This window comes from Phyllostomus discolor, chromosome 10 (genome assembly GCF_004126475.2).
Source record: "Phyllostomus discolor isolate MPI-MPIP mPhyDis1 chromosome 10, mPhyDis1.pri.v3, whole genome shotgun sequence".
Lineage (NCBI taxonomy): Eukaryota > Metazoa > Chordata > Mammalia > Chiroptera > Phyllostomidae > Phyllostomus > Phyllostomus discolor.
The window spans coordinates 31,190,329-31,207,108 of NC_040912.2; the positions used below are offsets into that span (position 1 = coordinate 31,190,329).

General features: G+C 37.4%; 1 protein-coding gene and 1 pseudogene across 10 annotated transcripts in view; one reads left to right on the forward strand and one right to left on the reverse strand.

Moving 5' to 3' along the window:
* AKAP9 (A-kinase anchoring protein 9) overlaps positions 1 to 13,744 on the reverse strand; it is a 168,300-nt gene extending 154,556 nt beyond the window's left edge. For all 10 annotated transcript variants that reach the window (XM_036010625.1, XM_036010628.1, XM_036010627.1 and 7 more), the window contains exon 1: positions 13,466 to 13,744. In XM_036010625.1, the coding sequence (XP_035866518.1) occupies positions 13,466 to 13,513 (48 nt within the window). In that variant the 5' untranslated portion in view covers positions 13,514 to 13,744. The remainder of the gene's footprint in view (positions 1 to 13,465) is intronic.
* Positions 7,200 to 7,309, forward strand: LOC114508292 (annotated as a pseudogene).
* Positions 13,745 to 16,780: the final 3,036 nt, after the last annotated feature.

The following is a 16,780-nucleotide window of genomic DNA, read 5'->3' on the forward strand; positions in this document are numbered from 1 at the left end:
TGGTTCTTGATAAATAGGGGTACTAATATTTTTAGTTGGTATCTGTCCCTATCTCTCCTGGGGAAACAATAAGGCATCATCAACTGAAATAAAAGTAAGACCCTTGAGGAAATAAATACAGCCTAAACATAGACCCCACAATGAAGTACCCTTACTAACAAGGAATTTTGCAGTGTGTTCAATATCAAGAAATAGAAAAAAATTCTCAATTTTATACCCTGTTAGTTTTTTAGTAATCTATAACCGGGGAACCTATTTAATCAATGCAATTTATAAATTCAAATATTTACAGATTAGGATTTTAAATCATCAAGTTTACTCCTTACTAGTCAAAATAATAACTTTTGGGGCATTAAGCATTGATCTATAAAAGGAAAAATTTGAGGGGCTTTCAAAAATGACCTCTTAAAGGAAAAGTTCAACTTACAGAGAAACTTTCAGACAACATAAAAATCTTATTTAATAAGAAACCAGGATAAAAATCATAACTCTGATGGCAACTGAAAACAAACACTACACTGTGTATGAACAAAGAGGATAAAGGAATTTTTCATGGTATAAAAGAATCTGTAGAACTAAATAAATAGCTGAGGCAAAGCTGCCTCTGAAACAATGATGTTTCTGAATAGGGTTACATACATGTGCAAATCAGCCAGAGCTTTATGTAGCATACCTAGACAAGCATTAAGTATCTTAAGTTATATTTTGGTGAGCACTCCCACAAAACACTACAAGTAAAAGGGGAAACACTATGACAACAACAACAAAAAATGTCTTACGCTATTGAAGTATCTGTATAGACTTACAATGTTCACAGATGAAAATGACAGACCTTTTTGCTACTGAAGAGACTAGGCTATTTTTCCCCACAGTGAAAATGGACTAAGCCAAAAACCCAGCAGGTGCCTCTTGGACCAACTGCACGCACTTGTAGAACAGCTGGCCATGGAATGGAATGACTCACTGGCCCACACAGAAATCAAACTTTAGCATCAGCATCATGCTCTAATCAACTCTACTATTCAAAGGAAGCAACAGTTTAGATTTGGGCAGAGCCCAAAAGGCTTAAAAAAAACCTAGATGGAAAGTAATCCGACTGGAGATGTGTGTCTCTCGTATCTGCCCCTCTCTCACATCTGCCTGGGCACCCGTGTTCTCACTCTCTCTGTATACAGAAATATATATATATAACATAAATGTAATAAATAATTAAAAAATATAAAATTTGGTAACGATCTAATTAAAAAATGGGCAAAGAACCTGAATAGACATTTCTCCAAAGATAGACAAAAGGCCAACAAGTACACATGAAAAGACACTCAACATCTTAGTCATTACAAATAAAAATCACAATGAAATACTACCTCCCACTAGAACAGCCATAATAATAATAATAATAATAAAAGAACAACAAATGTTGGTGAGGATATGGAGAAACTTGAACCCTTACACAGAGCTGATGGAAATGTAAAATGGTAAGTCACTATGAAAAAAATAGTTTGGTGATTCCTCGATAAACAGAGAATTCCCATATGTTTCAGCAATTCTACTCCTAAGTATATACACAAGAGAAATAAAAACAGGTAGTCAAATACTTGTATACAAACATTCCTGGCAGCACTATTCAAAATAGCTAAAAGGTGGAAATAACTCAAATGCCCATCAATGGATACATAAACAAAATGTAGTATATATAGACAATGGAATATTATTCAGCCATAAAAGGGAATAAAGTGCTAATATATACAACAACATGGACGGATGGTCTTGAAAACATTACACAAAGTGAAAGAAAAACCCCAGACACTAAAGGTCAAATATTATATGATCCATTTAATTGAAGTATCTAGAATAGATAAACCCATAGAAATAGAAGACAGATTAGTGGTGGCTAGGGAGAGGAGGGATGAAGAGTAGATGCTTAATGGGTACAGGGTTTTATACTGGGATGACAAAAATGTTCTGGAACTGTATAGAAATGGTGGTTGCACAATGTTGTATATATACTAAATGCCACTGAATCGTTCATTTTGGGATCATTTTTGTTACATGAATTTCACCTCAATTTAAAAAAATAATTACACCTAGCACCAGAAGAACACGAAAACCTCTCAATCATTTTCTCTCTGCTTCTTCAAAACACCTGTTGAGATTCCTGTACTATGAGATGGTTATCCCCCCCACACAGTAAGGCACAGACAATTTGTGATCACCAAAATATATGCTTGCTAAGTAGAAGTCCATAGCTGCAGTCGTAGGCGTCCAAAAATGTCAGCTGAACAAATGCACAAGTACGTGTCTCCCAAGTCCTGGTGCCAGAGAGCAGCACTGTGAACACACACACACAGTGCAGCGCTACCTTTATAAATAAACTTTATAAAATTCTGAAGCTTAAACTTTAGATTTTAAAGAGATGCTAACCAATCAAAGATGCCTAATTTCAATTTTAGTAAAATCTTACTGAGAAATAAAGTTTTCCTTATCATTGAATATTTAACAATTCATCATGAGATTTTTTTCTAGCTTCCATATTAGAAGAAATTCACTTACATTTCAATAATCAGTAGTCTATAATAGATATTTTGCCATCATAGTTTAGCTCTTATCATAAAAGTTTTATATATAAAATTGTTTTTGTTTGAAAATACTTTTTGCCCCAATTTTGTCCTACTCCAGTCACTTGGATACAGCTACTCTTTTCACTTCCTCTTTCCCATGTCCTCATTCGAGTTTGAGTTTCACTGACAGGACACCACAGACCTACTTGCTAAGTCTCTCTTCACTGGATCTTATGACTCTTTTACCCAATCACTTCCCTGTCCCTGTTCCTGCCACTGCTTGGATCTGCCTTAGAAATCTTTCTTCAGTACTATACACTTTAAGAAGCCTGTCCTACCCATTCATTCCACCATATTATCTCTTTTAAAGCTTATAATCTAAAAGTCATGTGTTTTTTCAACGAAGCCTAAAGGTCATGGATTAGTTTTTAAGCCACAGACAATGCATCATTGTTACAATAAACGTTGAGGTATCAAACGGCTGTATCTACCTTGAAAGCTAGGTCAGATTTGTCACATGTAAGAGTAAAAGGAATTGGAAAGTTTAAAGGAATTGGGTGGTGGAACAGTGTATCTGAAATATGCAAAGAACAATTTTACATCTAAACTAACTTTGTCTATCAGTAATTAAAAAGTCCTGCTATTAATAACCAAATACCATATTTTTTGGACTATAAGACATACTTTCCCCCACCCCCACCCCCAACCTGGGAGGAATAATGGTTGTTAATGCTGCTGTTGAGATGTGTTTACATTTACATTGGTGAAATATTATGTTACTTATGTTATTAAATATTTTACCACATTTTTTGCTTAAAAAATTTTAAAAAAATTTTCCTCCTCTAAAACCTAGGTGCATCTTATCTTATGGTCCAAAAAATATGGTATACAGCTTGCAAAGAGCACTGTTCTTTTTGCATAAAATTGACACTACTTTCAACTAAAAATGCTCCTTAAACACACAGAAAAAAATTATATAGTTACTACTTTCTGAACATTATAGGCAAAAATTTTAATAATTATTCATCAGATGCCAATTATATAAATTCTGAAAGGCTGGTACAAAACTTTGGTTTTACTGAATCTTGCTATATTACAACATTAAAAGTATAGAATAAATAGAATGTTAAAAATTATACTTCCTGTGGCTTTACAGGAGTAATAATTTTATTCTAAATACACACTGTCCTCTAACTTTATTTACTAATATTACAGTACTTTAATGTAACATAGCAAATAATTTGACTTGGAAAAAAATGAATCATTTAAAGTGGAGTTAGAATAGTTTGGTTCAACACAAGGGAAACCTATGTCATGCCGTCCCTGCCAGCACACTGTAAATGGCGTGAGTCTAGCTCTGAAAATATTTACTTAACAATGCAGTAATGTGTCACACCTCCATAGCTAAGGTTCTTGCAACATCAACACCGAGGAAGTAGCTGAGGACCTCAGAGCAAACTAAAAAACCAACATGTAACAGAAAAACTGAGTTGTCTATAAAGCCCATTCACCAGGCTCTACTGGCCCTTGATTTTTACAAACCACTTTATCTAACTCAGTAAGTTTTCTAGTTATAGGAAATCTAAAATAGCAAGTTAGGGTCAGAGGCAGATGAGAAGGACAAGGGAAGATGAGCATGTCTATGGCAATGAGAACTGACAGCAAAGAAAACTGGTAAAAACTACAAAAAACAGAAAGATCTATAAATGTCTGAAAGTACAGAATCCCAACTGTATGAGAGAGGACCGAGAAACAAACAGAATTATCTTCTGGAGGGCAGGCCCCTTGCAGTACAGGCTTCCTCTGCTATGTGAGTGTTCTAGGAACCTACCTGTACCAGTGTACCAGCTGGCATTGTTGTAAGAGGCTGCGCTCAGCTTCAGAGAATTTTTTCTGAAGACTCTTTCAAGACGTTTGCCCATTTCATGATGAGTGAGTACTAGTGCACCTGCCCACGCTGCATTGTGTGTTCAGCTGCTTTTGACCAAAAACAGCATGACCCCGGTGTTCTACCTCTCCCTATTCACCCAGTCTCATCCTGAGCAACCTTTTTTGTTTCCCTGGATGAAAAAAACCCTTAAAGGGAAACCTTTAGCCAATATGGAAGAGGGGGAACAAAAAACAGCAGAGGCACTAAAAGGCATCAAAATCGAAGTGTTCAAAAAGTGTTTTGAGCCCTGGCTGGTGTGGCTCAGTGGATCGAGTGCCGACCTTTGAAGTAGAGGGTTGCCGGTTCGATTCCCAGTCAGGGCACGTGCCTGGGTTGCAGGCCAGGTCCCTGGTGGGGGACACATGAGAGGCAACCACACACTGATGTTTCTCTTCCTCTCTTTCTCCCTCCCTCCCCCTCTGTCTAAAACTAAATAAAATCTTTTTAAAAAATAAAAAAATAAAAATAAATAAATAAATAAATAAACAAACTGTTTTGAGCAGTGGAAAAAACATCTCAACAGGTGAACTGCATCAACTGGAGAGCACTTTGAAGGTGACTTAAGTATTACACATGTAAGAAAAAAATACAATTTTTTTATCCATAAATTCCAGGGTTTTTTGGGTGCTCCCTTGTATAATACAAGCATCATTGGAATAAGAATTACAGTATCAGGACTACACTAAAGTGAAGGCCCTCACGAAACCTAGTTATTCTGTGTCTCATTTTCTTGTTCTACATAACATTCTTCAACATGCTACATCTGATAAGCTGTTTTTTTTAAATGGCATTTAAACATATTTTTACTGATCATAAAAGAAATGTATTGACAAGAATTTGGAAAGGCTAAAAGTGTACAGAAAATTAAAAATGCCTATAACCTACCTACCAAAGATAACCATCATTTACATGTTGGTGGATTTTTGTTTCAGGTGTCTTCATATATAAATATGTACATACTAGGTCTGTCTGGAAAAAGTCCAGCTATTGTCAATATAAAGAGAAAAGTTTATGTGACACTGATGTAACCTGGCAGCCAAGGAGAGTGGACTGGAATGTGCATGTGTGAACAATGATGACTTCACTGTACTCGTCAGTAGGGGGAGTAGATGCCACTGAGTGAGCACATGTACTGTGTGGCCTCGAATTCAAAATGACTGAGTTGAGCAATGAACTTGTATCGAATTTTGCATTAAGCTTGAACATTCTTCCATGGAAACTATTCGGATGACTCAGAAGGCCACAGCTATGGGCAACTGGTGATTGGCAGTTCAATAACAACATGCCAGCTCATACATCATGTCTCGTGCAGTTTTTTTTCAGAAACATCATATCACCAAGGTGACTCAGCCCCCCTATAGCCCAGATTTGGCATCCTGTGACTTCTGGCTTTTTCCAAAACTAAAATCACCTGTGAAAGGGAAGAGATTTTTTCAAGACTGTTGATGAGATTCAGGAAAATACAATGGAGCTAATGATGGCGATTGGGAAAAGTGTGTGAGGTCCCAAGGTGCCTACTTTGAAAGAGACTGAGGCGTCACTGACCTATGTACAACATTTCTTATATCTTGCATCTTCTTCAGCAAATGTCTCTATTTTTTAAAATATTACATGGCTGGATACCTTCTGGACAGACCTCATATATTTTTTTTGGTAGCATTTTTATTAACCTCATATTATTTGTGAGCATTTTCCCAACTCAGAAAGTCTTTGAATGGCTAATATACCAAAATATATTCTCCCATCACTGCAGATTTTGGTTGGTATAAAACTTTTTATAAAGCATACTATACTGTATACAAGTCATTTTTTAAAAATGATCATTTATAATGTCTAGATGCAGAAAGTTTTCCAGTGAACAGCTTATCAAACACCAAGAAAAGATTTAAATTTATGGTTTGTAAAACCAGGTTATCAAATACAATATTTAAGTCTAATGAACAAATAAGACATTTAGAAAACCAAATATCTAAATAAGTTTGGAAATGATAATTTTAAGTGATTTCTGATGCCAGCAATAAAAGACTTCCAATTAACAGAATTCTGGATTGCTGATATTCAATTACAACATGTTAATAAGGTAGTATCCATTAACAACACATAGTGATTCTGCTCATTCATTCATTAAGCAAATACTCATTTGAGTACCTACTATTTGACAGGCACAATGCTGGCTGCATTTTAATCAATATTAACAGACTTCCTTGTTAAAACCTTAAAAATAATGTAGTAGCATTGAATACATTTTAACAAGTGAAAAAGATTCACCCCAAATCCTAGTGTAACTCTTCCACTCACTGTATGTATTACCCTGTCTCCCTCTCCCACTGCACTGTGAGCAGCATGAGAACGAAGACTGTCACCACCTCAGTATTTCCTCTGCAGAACAGAAGCTCATTCTAGGTTTGCTGAATGACTTTACATTTCCAACCCAAGCTTCTGAAGTCCTCATCTAATAGTACATGTTTATAGGACTGAAATAATATATAACCTATTTCCATGTTCCTATCAGTCTTCATAATCTTAATGCTTCATAATACCCTATCACAATTATATAGTTTAGAAAACAATTATCCTAATATTCTTTGAAGGTTGTTCCCAGTGTTTCTATATGATATAGTTAATGCCTACAAGTCACAGATTACTTCTGACCAAAAAAACTGGGCTCAACTCTAGAGGAAAATAATCTTCTACAATAAAAGAAAATGTTAATCACTTCTCAGTCTTTTGGCTAAGATCTAGGGTAGTATATGTTCTTATCAGTTTAATATCTGATATGTCCTCTACCCAAGGACAATACATTAAATGATGGAGATCATATGCATTCAGAAGGAAAGTGAACATTGTATACATAAAATGTTCTTTTTCATAAACCTAATGGTAACCACACGCACACACACACAAAGCAAAACTGAGAGACGCAGCTTAAAAAAGAGGAAACAGAGGAAAGAAGTATGGAATGCCACCAAACAAAAACAGACAGTAACACAAAGGAAAAGAACCAATGGAGGCACAGAACTACCAGAAAACAAAAGATAAAATGGCTATAGAAATCCTCACACATCAATAATTACCCTAAATGTAAATGGACTGAATTCACCAATAAAGAGGCAAAGAGTAGAAGACTGGATCAAAACCAGAACCCAACCATACACTGCCCTCAGGAGACATGTCTAAGCTGCAAAGACAAAGTTAGACTCAAAGTGAAAGGGTGGAAAATGATTCTCCAAACAAGTAACATTCACAGAAAAGCAGGTGTAGCTATACTTGTATCAGACAAAATAGATTTCAAGATAACAAAGGTAACAAGAAACAAAGGGACATATTATAATGATAAAGGGGACACTACAAGAAGACATAACACTTCTTAATATTAAGACATAACACTTCTTAATATTAATATGCACCCAATCGGGGAACACCAAAACACATAAAGCAACCACTAACAAAACTAAAGAGAGAAACTGACAGAAACACAATAGGGTTGGAGACCTTACTACTCCACTGACAGCTCTACACAGATCACACAAACAGAAAATCAATAAAGAATATCAGCCATAAATGACACATTAGACCAAATGGACATAATTGACACACACAGGGCCTTTCATCCCAGAACATCTGATCGCACATTCTTCTCCAGTGCACTTGGAACAGTCTCAAGGATGGACCATATGCTGGTTCACAAAACAGGCCTCAACAAATGTAAGAAGATTAAAATCACACCAAGCATATTCTCTGACCACAATACTTTGAAATTAGAAGTCAACTGCAAAAAGGAAGTAAAGAAACCCAAATATGTGGAGATTAAACAACATACTAGTAAAAAATGACTAGGTCAAAAAAGAAATAATAGGTGAGATCAAAAGATGTAGAGACAAATGGGAAGGGCAGTATGATGTATCAGAACTTCTGGGATGCCTCTTACTACTACTTACTACTGCTGTAATAAGAGGGATGTTTATATCATTACAGGCCTAAAGAAATCCCAAGTAAACAACCTAACATTGTATCTTAATGAACTAGAAAAAGAAGAACAAAAGCAACCCAAAGTCATCAGAAAGAAATAATAAAAATGAGAGCAGAATTGAATGCAACAGAGAAGAAAAAGATTATACAAAAAATTAATACAACAAACAGCTGGAGTTTTGAAAAGATTAGTAAAATTGGCAAACCCCTGGCTACACTCACTAAGGAAAACGGGAAAAGACTCATATAAACAGAATCAGAAATGAAAGAGAAGTTACCACAAACATCACAGATATACAAAGGATCATACAAAAATACTATGAAAGAGTATATGCCACCAAATTCAATAACCTAGAAGAAGTTCCTAGAACTATATATAACCTTCCTAGACTGAATCATGAAGAACTGGAAAATCTAAATAGACTGATCAAAATGAAAACTGAATCAATCATCAAAAACCTCCCAAAAATACAAGTCCAGGCTTCACTAGTGAATTCTACCAAACAATCAAAGAACATCTGACACCTGTGCTTCTCAAACTCGTCCAAAAAAACTGAAGAAAAGGCAACACTTCCTAACACATTTTGTATGTGTTAGGTGCCAACATAACCTTGGTACCAAAACCTGGCAAGGATAACATAAACAAACAAACAAACAAAAAACGAACAACTACCACCAATATCTCTCATGAACACAGATGCAGAGATCCTAAACAAAATATAGTAAAATCTCAGTGTTTGCTGGCTTCAGAACTCATCAAATCCTGCACTTGCATTATGACGAGGAAAAAATGTTTCAGCACTCGATGCTTGCTCGCCACTTGTCAGCACTTTCCAGAACTTGTATGAGTCCCTACACTGCCCCACAAGAGAAAATGCTTCATCCTTCAGTACTCATCAGTTCCATGAGTTCCAGAACAAATTAATGACGAGTACTAAGTAAGGTACCACTATATTAGCAAATCAAATACAATAATATAGTAAGAAAATAATACATTGTGATCAAGTGGAGTTCATTCCAGGGGCACAGGGATGGTTCAACATATATGAATTGATCAATGTAATACACCACATTAACAAAACAAAGGATAAAATTTTTGATATTATCAATAGATAGAGAAAAAGCATTTGATAAGATACATCAATTTATCATTAAAACAATTAAATAGTACAGAAGGAAAGTACTTCAACATAATAAAGGCCAAATATGACAAACCCTTAGCCTCACACTCAGTGGTGAAGAACTGAAAGCTCTTCCTCTAAGATCGGGAACAAGACAAGGATGCCCACTCACCATTCATACAACATAGTTCTGGAAGTCCTGGCCAGAGCAATCAGGCAAAAGAAAGAAATAAAAGGCATCCAAATTGGGAAGTAGTAAAAGTGTCTCTGTTTGTAGATGACATGCTTCTATATACAGAAAACCCTAAAAACACTACCAAAAAAACTATTATAAACAATAAACAAGTAAAGTTGCAGAATACAAAATCAATGTATAGAAAAGCACTGCTTTCCTATACATCAACAATAAAACTTCAGAAAAAGAAACTAGAAAAAAAAAAAGTTCTTTTGCAATTGCACCAGAAAGGATAAAATGCCTAAGAATAAATTTAACAAAGGATGTGAAGGACCTATATACTAAAACCTATAAAGCATTATTAAAAGAGACTGAAAAAGACATAATGAAATGGAAAGATATTCCATCTGTGTTCATGGATTGGAAGAATCAACATAGTTAAAATGGCCATATTACCCAAAGCAATACACAGATTTAATGTAATCCCCATCAAAATCCCAATGACATTTTTCAAAGAAATAGAACAAAAAAAAAATCATCCAGTTTGCATGGAACCACAAAAGACCTCAAATAGCCAACGCAATCCTGAGGAAAAAGAACAAAGTTGGAGGTATCACATTATCTGAGTTCAAATTATACTATGGAGCTACAATAATCAACTAGCAGGGTATTGGCAGACAGACAGACACATGGACCAATGGAACACAATTTAGAGCTCAGAAATAAAACCATGTGTATATGGGCAAATAATTTTTGAAAAAGGAGCCAAAAGTACACAATGGAGTAAAGAAAGCCTCTTCAATAAATGGTGCTGGGAAAATAGGAAAGCCACATACAAAAGAATGAAACTAGACTACAGTTTGTCCCCATGTACAAAAATTAATCCAAAATGGATCAAAGACCTAAATATAAGCTCTGAAACAATAAATTACATAGAAAAAATTGGCACTAAACTTACGAACCTTGGTTGTAGAGAACATTTTATGAATTTGATCCCAGAGGCAAGGGAAGTAAAGGAAAAAATAAATGAATAGGACTATAGCAAACTAAAAAGTTTCTGCACAGGGAAAGAAACTGCCAACAAAAAAAGGCAACTAACTGAACTGGGGATGATATTTTCAAACAACAAATCTGATAAGGGGTTAATATCCAAATTATATAAAGAACTCATACAACCCAACACACACACACATACACAAAAACCCAATTAAAAAAAAGGCAAAGGACCTGAATAGACACTTCTCCCAAAAAGATACACAAATAGCCAACAGATACATGAAAAGATGTTTCAGCTATCAAAACTACAATGAGATACCACCTCACACCTGTTAGAATGGCTATTATCAACAAGATAAGTAATAACAAGTGTTGGAGAGGTTGTGAAGAAAAGGGAATTCTTATTCATTGCTCATGGACTGTATACTGGTACAGCCACCACAGAAAAGTCTGGTGGTTCCTCAAAAAATTAAGAATACAGTTACCATATGACCCAGCAATCCTTGTCCTGAGTATCTCCCCAAGAAACTCAAAAACATTATTCACAAAGTTATATGCACTCCTATGTTCACTGCCACATTATTCATGATGGCCAATACATGGAGACAACCAAAATGTTCTTCGATAGAGGGCTAAATAAGGGAGATGTGGTAAATAAATATAAAAGTATATTTTTGTTTTTATGTATAAATGTATATTTATATGTATGTATATATACATACACATACAAATATATACAAAGGAATACTACTCAATCATAAGAAAAGAAATATTGCCATTGGCAACAATGTGGATGGACCTTTGGAATATTATGCTAAGCGAAATAAGTCAGTCAGAAAGTTAAGAACCACATGATTTCGCTCACATGTGGGATATAAAACTGAAACTCATAGACACAGAAGAGCATGGTGGTTACCAGAGGGAAGAGGGTGGGGAGGAGGTAGAAAAGGGCAGAGGGGGGCAAATATATGGTGACAGAGGATGATGTGACTTTGGGTGGTGGGCACACAGTGCAATTCGATAGATGATGTATCATAGAAGTATACACTTGAAACCTCTAAAAGTTTGTTAACCAATGTTGCCCCAATAAATTTTATGTTTTAAAAAGTGATGTTAAAGATTTTTACCCCATAGTCAGATTTGAAAGACAAAGAACACACATATACACAAAGTAACTCTTAGAATTCCTTTTTGCCAAATCAAGCCAATTTAAATAAATCCTCTATTATAAAATGTGTTGTCTAAAGTAAAGTATATTTTGTGGGACTGCTTCATACATATTTAGAAAAGATACTTCTGGGAACAAGGAATAAAAAATTCTGAGATAACAAAGAATGCCTAATTAGAAATCAATGCTTTTCAAAGAGATGCATACTTTACCTCCACTTCTTTGGATTCATATCACTTGCTCAGCTCCTAGGGCTGCAGAAATGGAAGCAACACTGGGCTTCTGAGGATGTCTTGTTCCCCCTTTTCCTCCATTTATAGATCCAAAGTAATATGATCCACTTTGTAATATACAAGCACTTAAGCTTTGACCTTTGAAGGGGCTTGTGGGAAAGCCAACTATATTTTAGGAATATGAAGCCAGTTTATATACACGTTCATTTAAGAACGTTGTGTTGAGCATCTGCTACTACATCTCTGCAGTATGGCCCTTCAATGACTACTGAAATCATAGACCACTTCTCCTTTGTTTCTTTGTTTATTTGACGGAAGCAAAAAGAGAGGAAGAGAGAAAAATAATTAACTAGATTACAATTTAATTGTGGTCCAAGTACGATTGCTAACAATCATCTCTAATAAGATGGTCAGAATATAATCTATAAAAGATAATTTATTGTGGGGCAGATGGGAGCCTTTGAAACCACCCAAAAGATATGCTCAAATACGTAATTTTTTTGAAAAAATGCCATTTAGTTTATATTGTCTATGTCAAATTTTTCATGAAGCCCAGTGAAAACCTGTGTATGATTTTGTATTATTTGCTTTACAATAGTATTTAAATACACACATAAGGACTTACCGAGACATATAGTAATTCAGTTATTTAAACCGGTAATTCCATAGGTGTTGCTTAGACTATGGAACCTTTCCTTCCCAGAAGTTCCATTCACAGACTGCATTAACATTCCACACAACACAAAAGCGCATGCCATGACAAAGACCTCCAAACACAAACATACAAAGCCATGCTTCTAAAAACGCCCTTAACGCAAAGTTCACAGCTGGCACTTGTGGCACACTCGAGCCACTGATGAGGCAGCTGTCACAAACCAATCACACAACCAAGAATGCCAGCGTGCCACCTAAGAATACCGAGATCCTGATCAGCGTACAAATCCCTCACCGAAGAAAAGCCCCAAATCCCCACCCTGAAAAGCACAATGACTGCACTACCCAGATAACTCCCCCTAAAAGTAAAAGGTTGGAGATTTAGAAGCAATTATAGCAATACAGTAAAAGAACAGCTTTATTTGGGGATTCACGAGAAAGAAGCCACGCCACCCAATCATCACGGAAGTATCTGCTGGGTATTTAAGACCAGGATTTTTCAAAAGGAAAAAGAGAGGCAGGCGAGCGGGCAATGCAGACCCTGCAGCACCTCGTCCTAGGCAGCGCACCCGGGCTGCCAAGATCTCCGCTTCCCAGGCCCGTTCCCACCCCTTCCCAGCCGCCGTCTCCCACCGCGGGCCCCGCAGCCTTTGGTTCTTACCTTTGCTTTGCCAAACTCCAGCTTCTTCTGTCTCTCCTCGTCCTCCATGGCCTCTGCGGAGAAGGCTGGGGGAAGACAGAGGGAGGGTCGGGGTAGGAAAAAGAAGTCGGTTGAGAGGGAGGTGGGACCCTAAGCTCCGCCGCCCAGGAAGCAGGGCGGGCCGGCGCACCCCACTCCCGGAGTGGAACCAGTCTCCGAGTTCAGTAGCTGACCGTCCTCGGCCGCACGGGCAACGCCGTCACCGCCGCCGCCATCTTCGTCTCCACGTAAACACACGGCGAGGCCGGAGGGGAGGGGCACGTCGTCCGCGCAGCCGCGTGGAGACCCGCCGCGCCAGGCAGGTGCGCCCGCCACGCCGTAATTCCCCTCGCGCTTCTTGCCCCTGTCCGCCCCGCCCGCCGACCCACCAGCGGGTCTTGGACCTCGGCTCCCATCAGCGAAAATCTGGTGGAGGGGAGCCCCTTTCCCCGGGAACGGACGCTGCCCAGGTGTTGGTCTTGCTGAGGAGGTGGGGGAGAGGGGGTGTGTCAGGGGCGTCTGTCTTAACCCCGTCCAGCGTCCTAGGGACTCTGGTTGCTCTTAAGACATTGAGATTTTTCGAGTTACAGAAATAACAGATGTCTAATGGTGACATTGGTGAACACTGAAAAGCCCCAAAGGAAAAGATCGGGGGGAGGCAAGAGGGGACCCAAGGGACGTCAGGTTTCCCTAGATTGACTCCTCGACTGGAAGAATTAGGAAAGTAGCCAGTATCTCTCATCATTTATTTAGCTGAAAGTCCTGCCCTTTCCCACCCTGCTCCCACCATCACCGGTTCATCCTTCAAGGCCCACCTCACACGCCGCCCCAAAGAGCTTTTCTGATCTCTTTGTTCCTTCCATCACAACTGCAAGTAACGTCATAACTTATTCCCTCCCACTCCTTGCAGGTTCCCCTTAGCAACGGTGTCCTGGAAGGAGCCTAGGCTGTGGAACCTGCGTTGGGGACAAAGACAGTTTGCACTAACTTTCTAGCTTGAATTACATTGAACAGGTTACTTACCCTCCCTGAGTTTACCTAGAAGTTTTGGAAGGTTTGTTAATATATATGAGTTAATATATGTGACTCCTTTGGTATGTTAAAATGTTTTGTTAGGGTCAGTTTTCTTCTTGTATTTCCGTTAGATACGCTGCATGGCGTTTTAATAAATCTGCACTTTTTAGTTCACCTCGTACTCCCAGCTCCTTGAGGGCAGAGACTGTCTTCCTCATCTTGGCATTACTAAAATGAGTAGCACAGTGCTTTGCACCCAGTAAACACTTGTTGGATTGAATTGAGCCATTTTAATAAACATTACTATACTTTTTAAAAATCTGTTCCCTCAGTACCACCTTTTTTCTCCCCACTCTTTTACCTGAGACATTAAAATGTGTAGCTCACATTTTACTGTTTCAGGTTAATGATGTTTCTCCTTCGTTTAGAGCTAGGTTAGACTGAAACATTACCAGGTGTGAGCTAAAATAAACTATGAGTTTAATCATAGGAAGGATGTAAGTGAAAATTGGGGACGAAAAAGGAAAAGGCCAAATATCTTAGGTCTACCACAAATTGAAGACTAGTTTTAAGTAGCCCCAATTTAGAAATGCTTAGATTTGAAAACGATTTTTTGTTCTCAAACTTCATAATGCATACATTATTGTGCAGCTTGTAACACGCAAGTATACTATGTTGTCCTGTCTTAAATTGGGAGTCAGGTGAGATTAGACATTTTATCAGGAATAAAAAAATGGATAATTAAAAGAAAAGTGATTTATTCCATCACAAATCAAGCTTAGAATAAAACTCGGGCTAGAACCAAGTGTTCTAATATCTTAGGAGGAGGATACCCTAGAATATCTGCAAGATATTCTTGTTTGTTAATAGATGCTGCTTTAACTAAGAAAATCAGGTATTTATTTCAGTAAGTGCTAAAAATGTTCAAAAATCTTCTAAAGCAGCAATTTTCAACTGTGTGCTGCAAGAATTTTCAAAACATGCTGTACCTGACTATTTAGTCAGTTGTACTGACCTCTTTTCCCTTAGGTTGTCAAATTAAAAACTGGTGGCAGCCAACACAACAATAGCCGTCTGGTGTGAATGCCCTGTCTTGAACCATAAACATATCAGTCATAATAGAACTGCATGTTATTGGTCACATCACATAATAAGTTTGCATCTGATTGCTTAATTCTTGGTACAAAAAAAACCCTTATATATGAGTATGCAAAACAGAATATATTCTTACAATTTTTAAGGTACCTGATTTTTCAAAAAATCACTGGAGCTAAAAGGGAAGGTAATTACAATTATTATTTTTTTGGTAAATCAATCAAGATTGTACTTACTTTTGTCAGATTGGTGAAATACATATATTTTGGTGTCCCACAGAATTTTAGTAATTTATGTGTGCCATGAGATGAAAAAGTTTGGCGGCTCTCTCTATGGAGCATGCCCATACCCCTCCCTACCCGCTTCTAGGAATGTTTCCTTGCCTGTCTCTCTCCTAAGTTCCAAGTGCCCTTCTTTGCCTCTGTAATGTTTCCCGAGCCCATTTCTTCTTTGGCTCACTTCTACCTCTGTGACTTTCTAAATAAACTTTCTCAAACAAAAAAAAGGTTGAAAATTGCTGTTCTAAAGCAACAAGATTATATCAATGTTTCCTTTCACTAAGACCAGCCAATCATACACATGCCTACCTTTTTCACTGAACAGTTCCCACCATCACTTATGCAAACCACCTAAAACTGTGCTCAAGATCTTCCCTCCAGTAGCAACATTTCCAACCTTCTGTTTCAGTGAATGACTTACTTTCAGTCTCCTCAACTTGAAATCTTGGAGACTGTATTCTCTATATCATCTGTCCTATCTATTACACATGTGTCCTTTTTTTCCCCCAAAGTCTCACAACTCCTTCCCCGCTTTTTCTGGTCCATGGCCAACACAGTAGACTGGGCTCTCATGATCTGATATTTTGAAAATATTAGAAGACTCCAGGCTGAAATGTCAGCTCCATTTCACATTACATTCTAGTCCTCATAACTCTTTTCAGATTATCTTTCTAAAATTCAATTTTTACTAAGTCATCCCATTATAAGATGACTTTCATCTGCTATAAGATGAATGTCAAATTCCTAAATCTATCATTCAAGGCCTCCCATAATTTGCCTGTATTATTCTATAGTTCTAACTCTAAGTCCTCCTGCCCTAACCAGCTCCCAATTCTAGTCAGGCAGGTGCTCACTGAACTCCCCTATGCATTGATTGCTGACTCACATTTTACACAATGCCATAAATCCA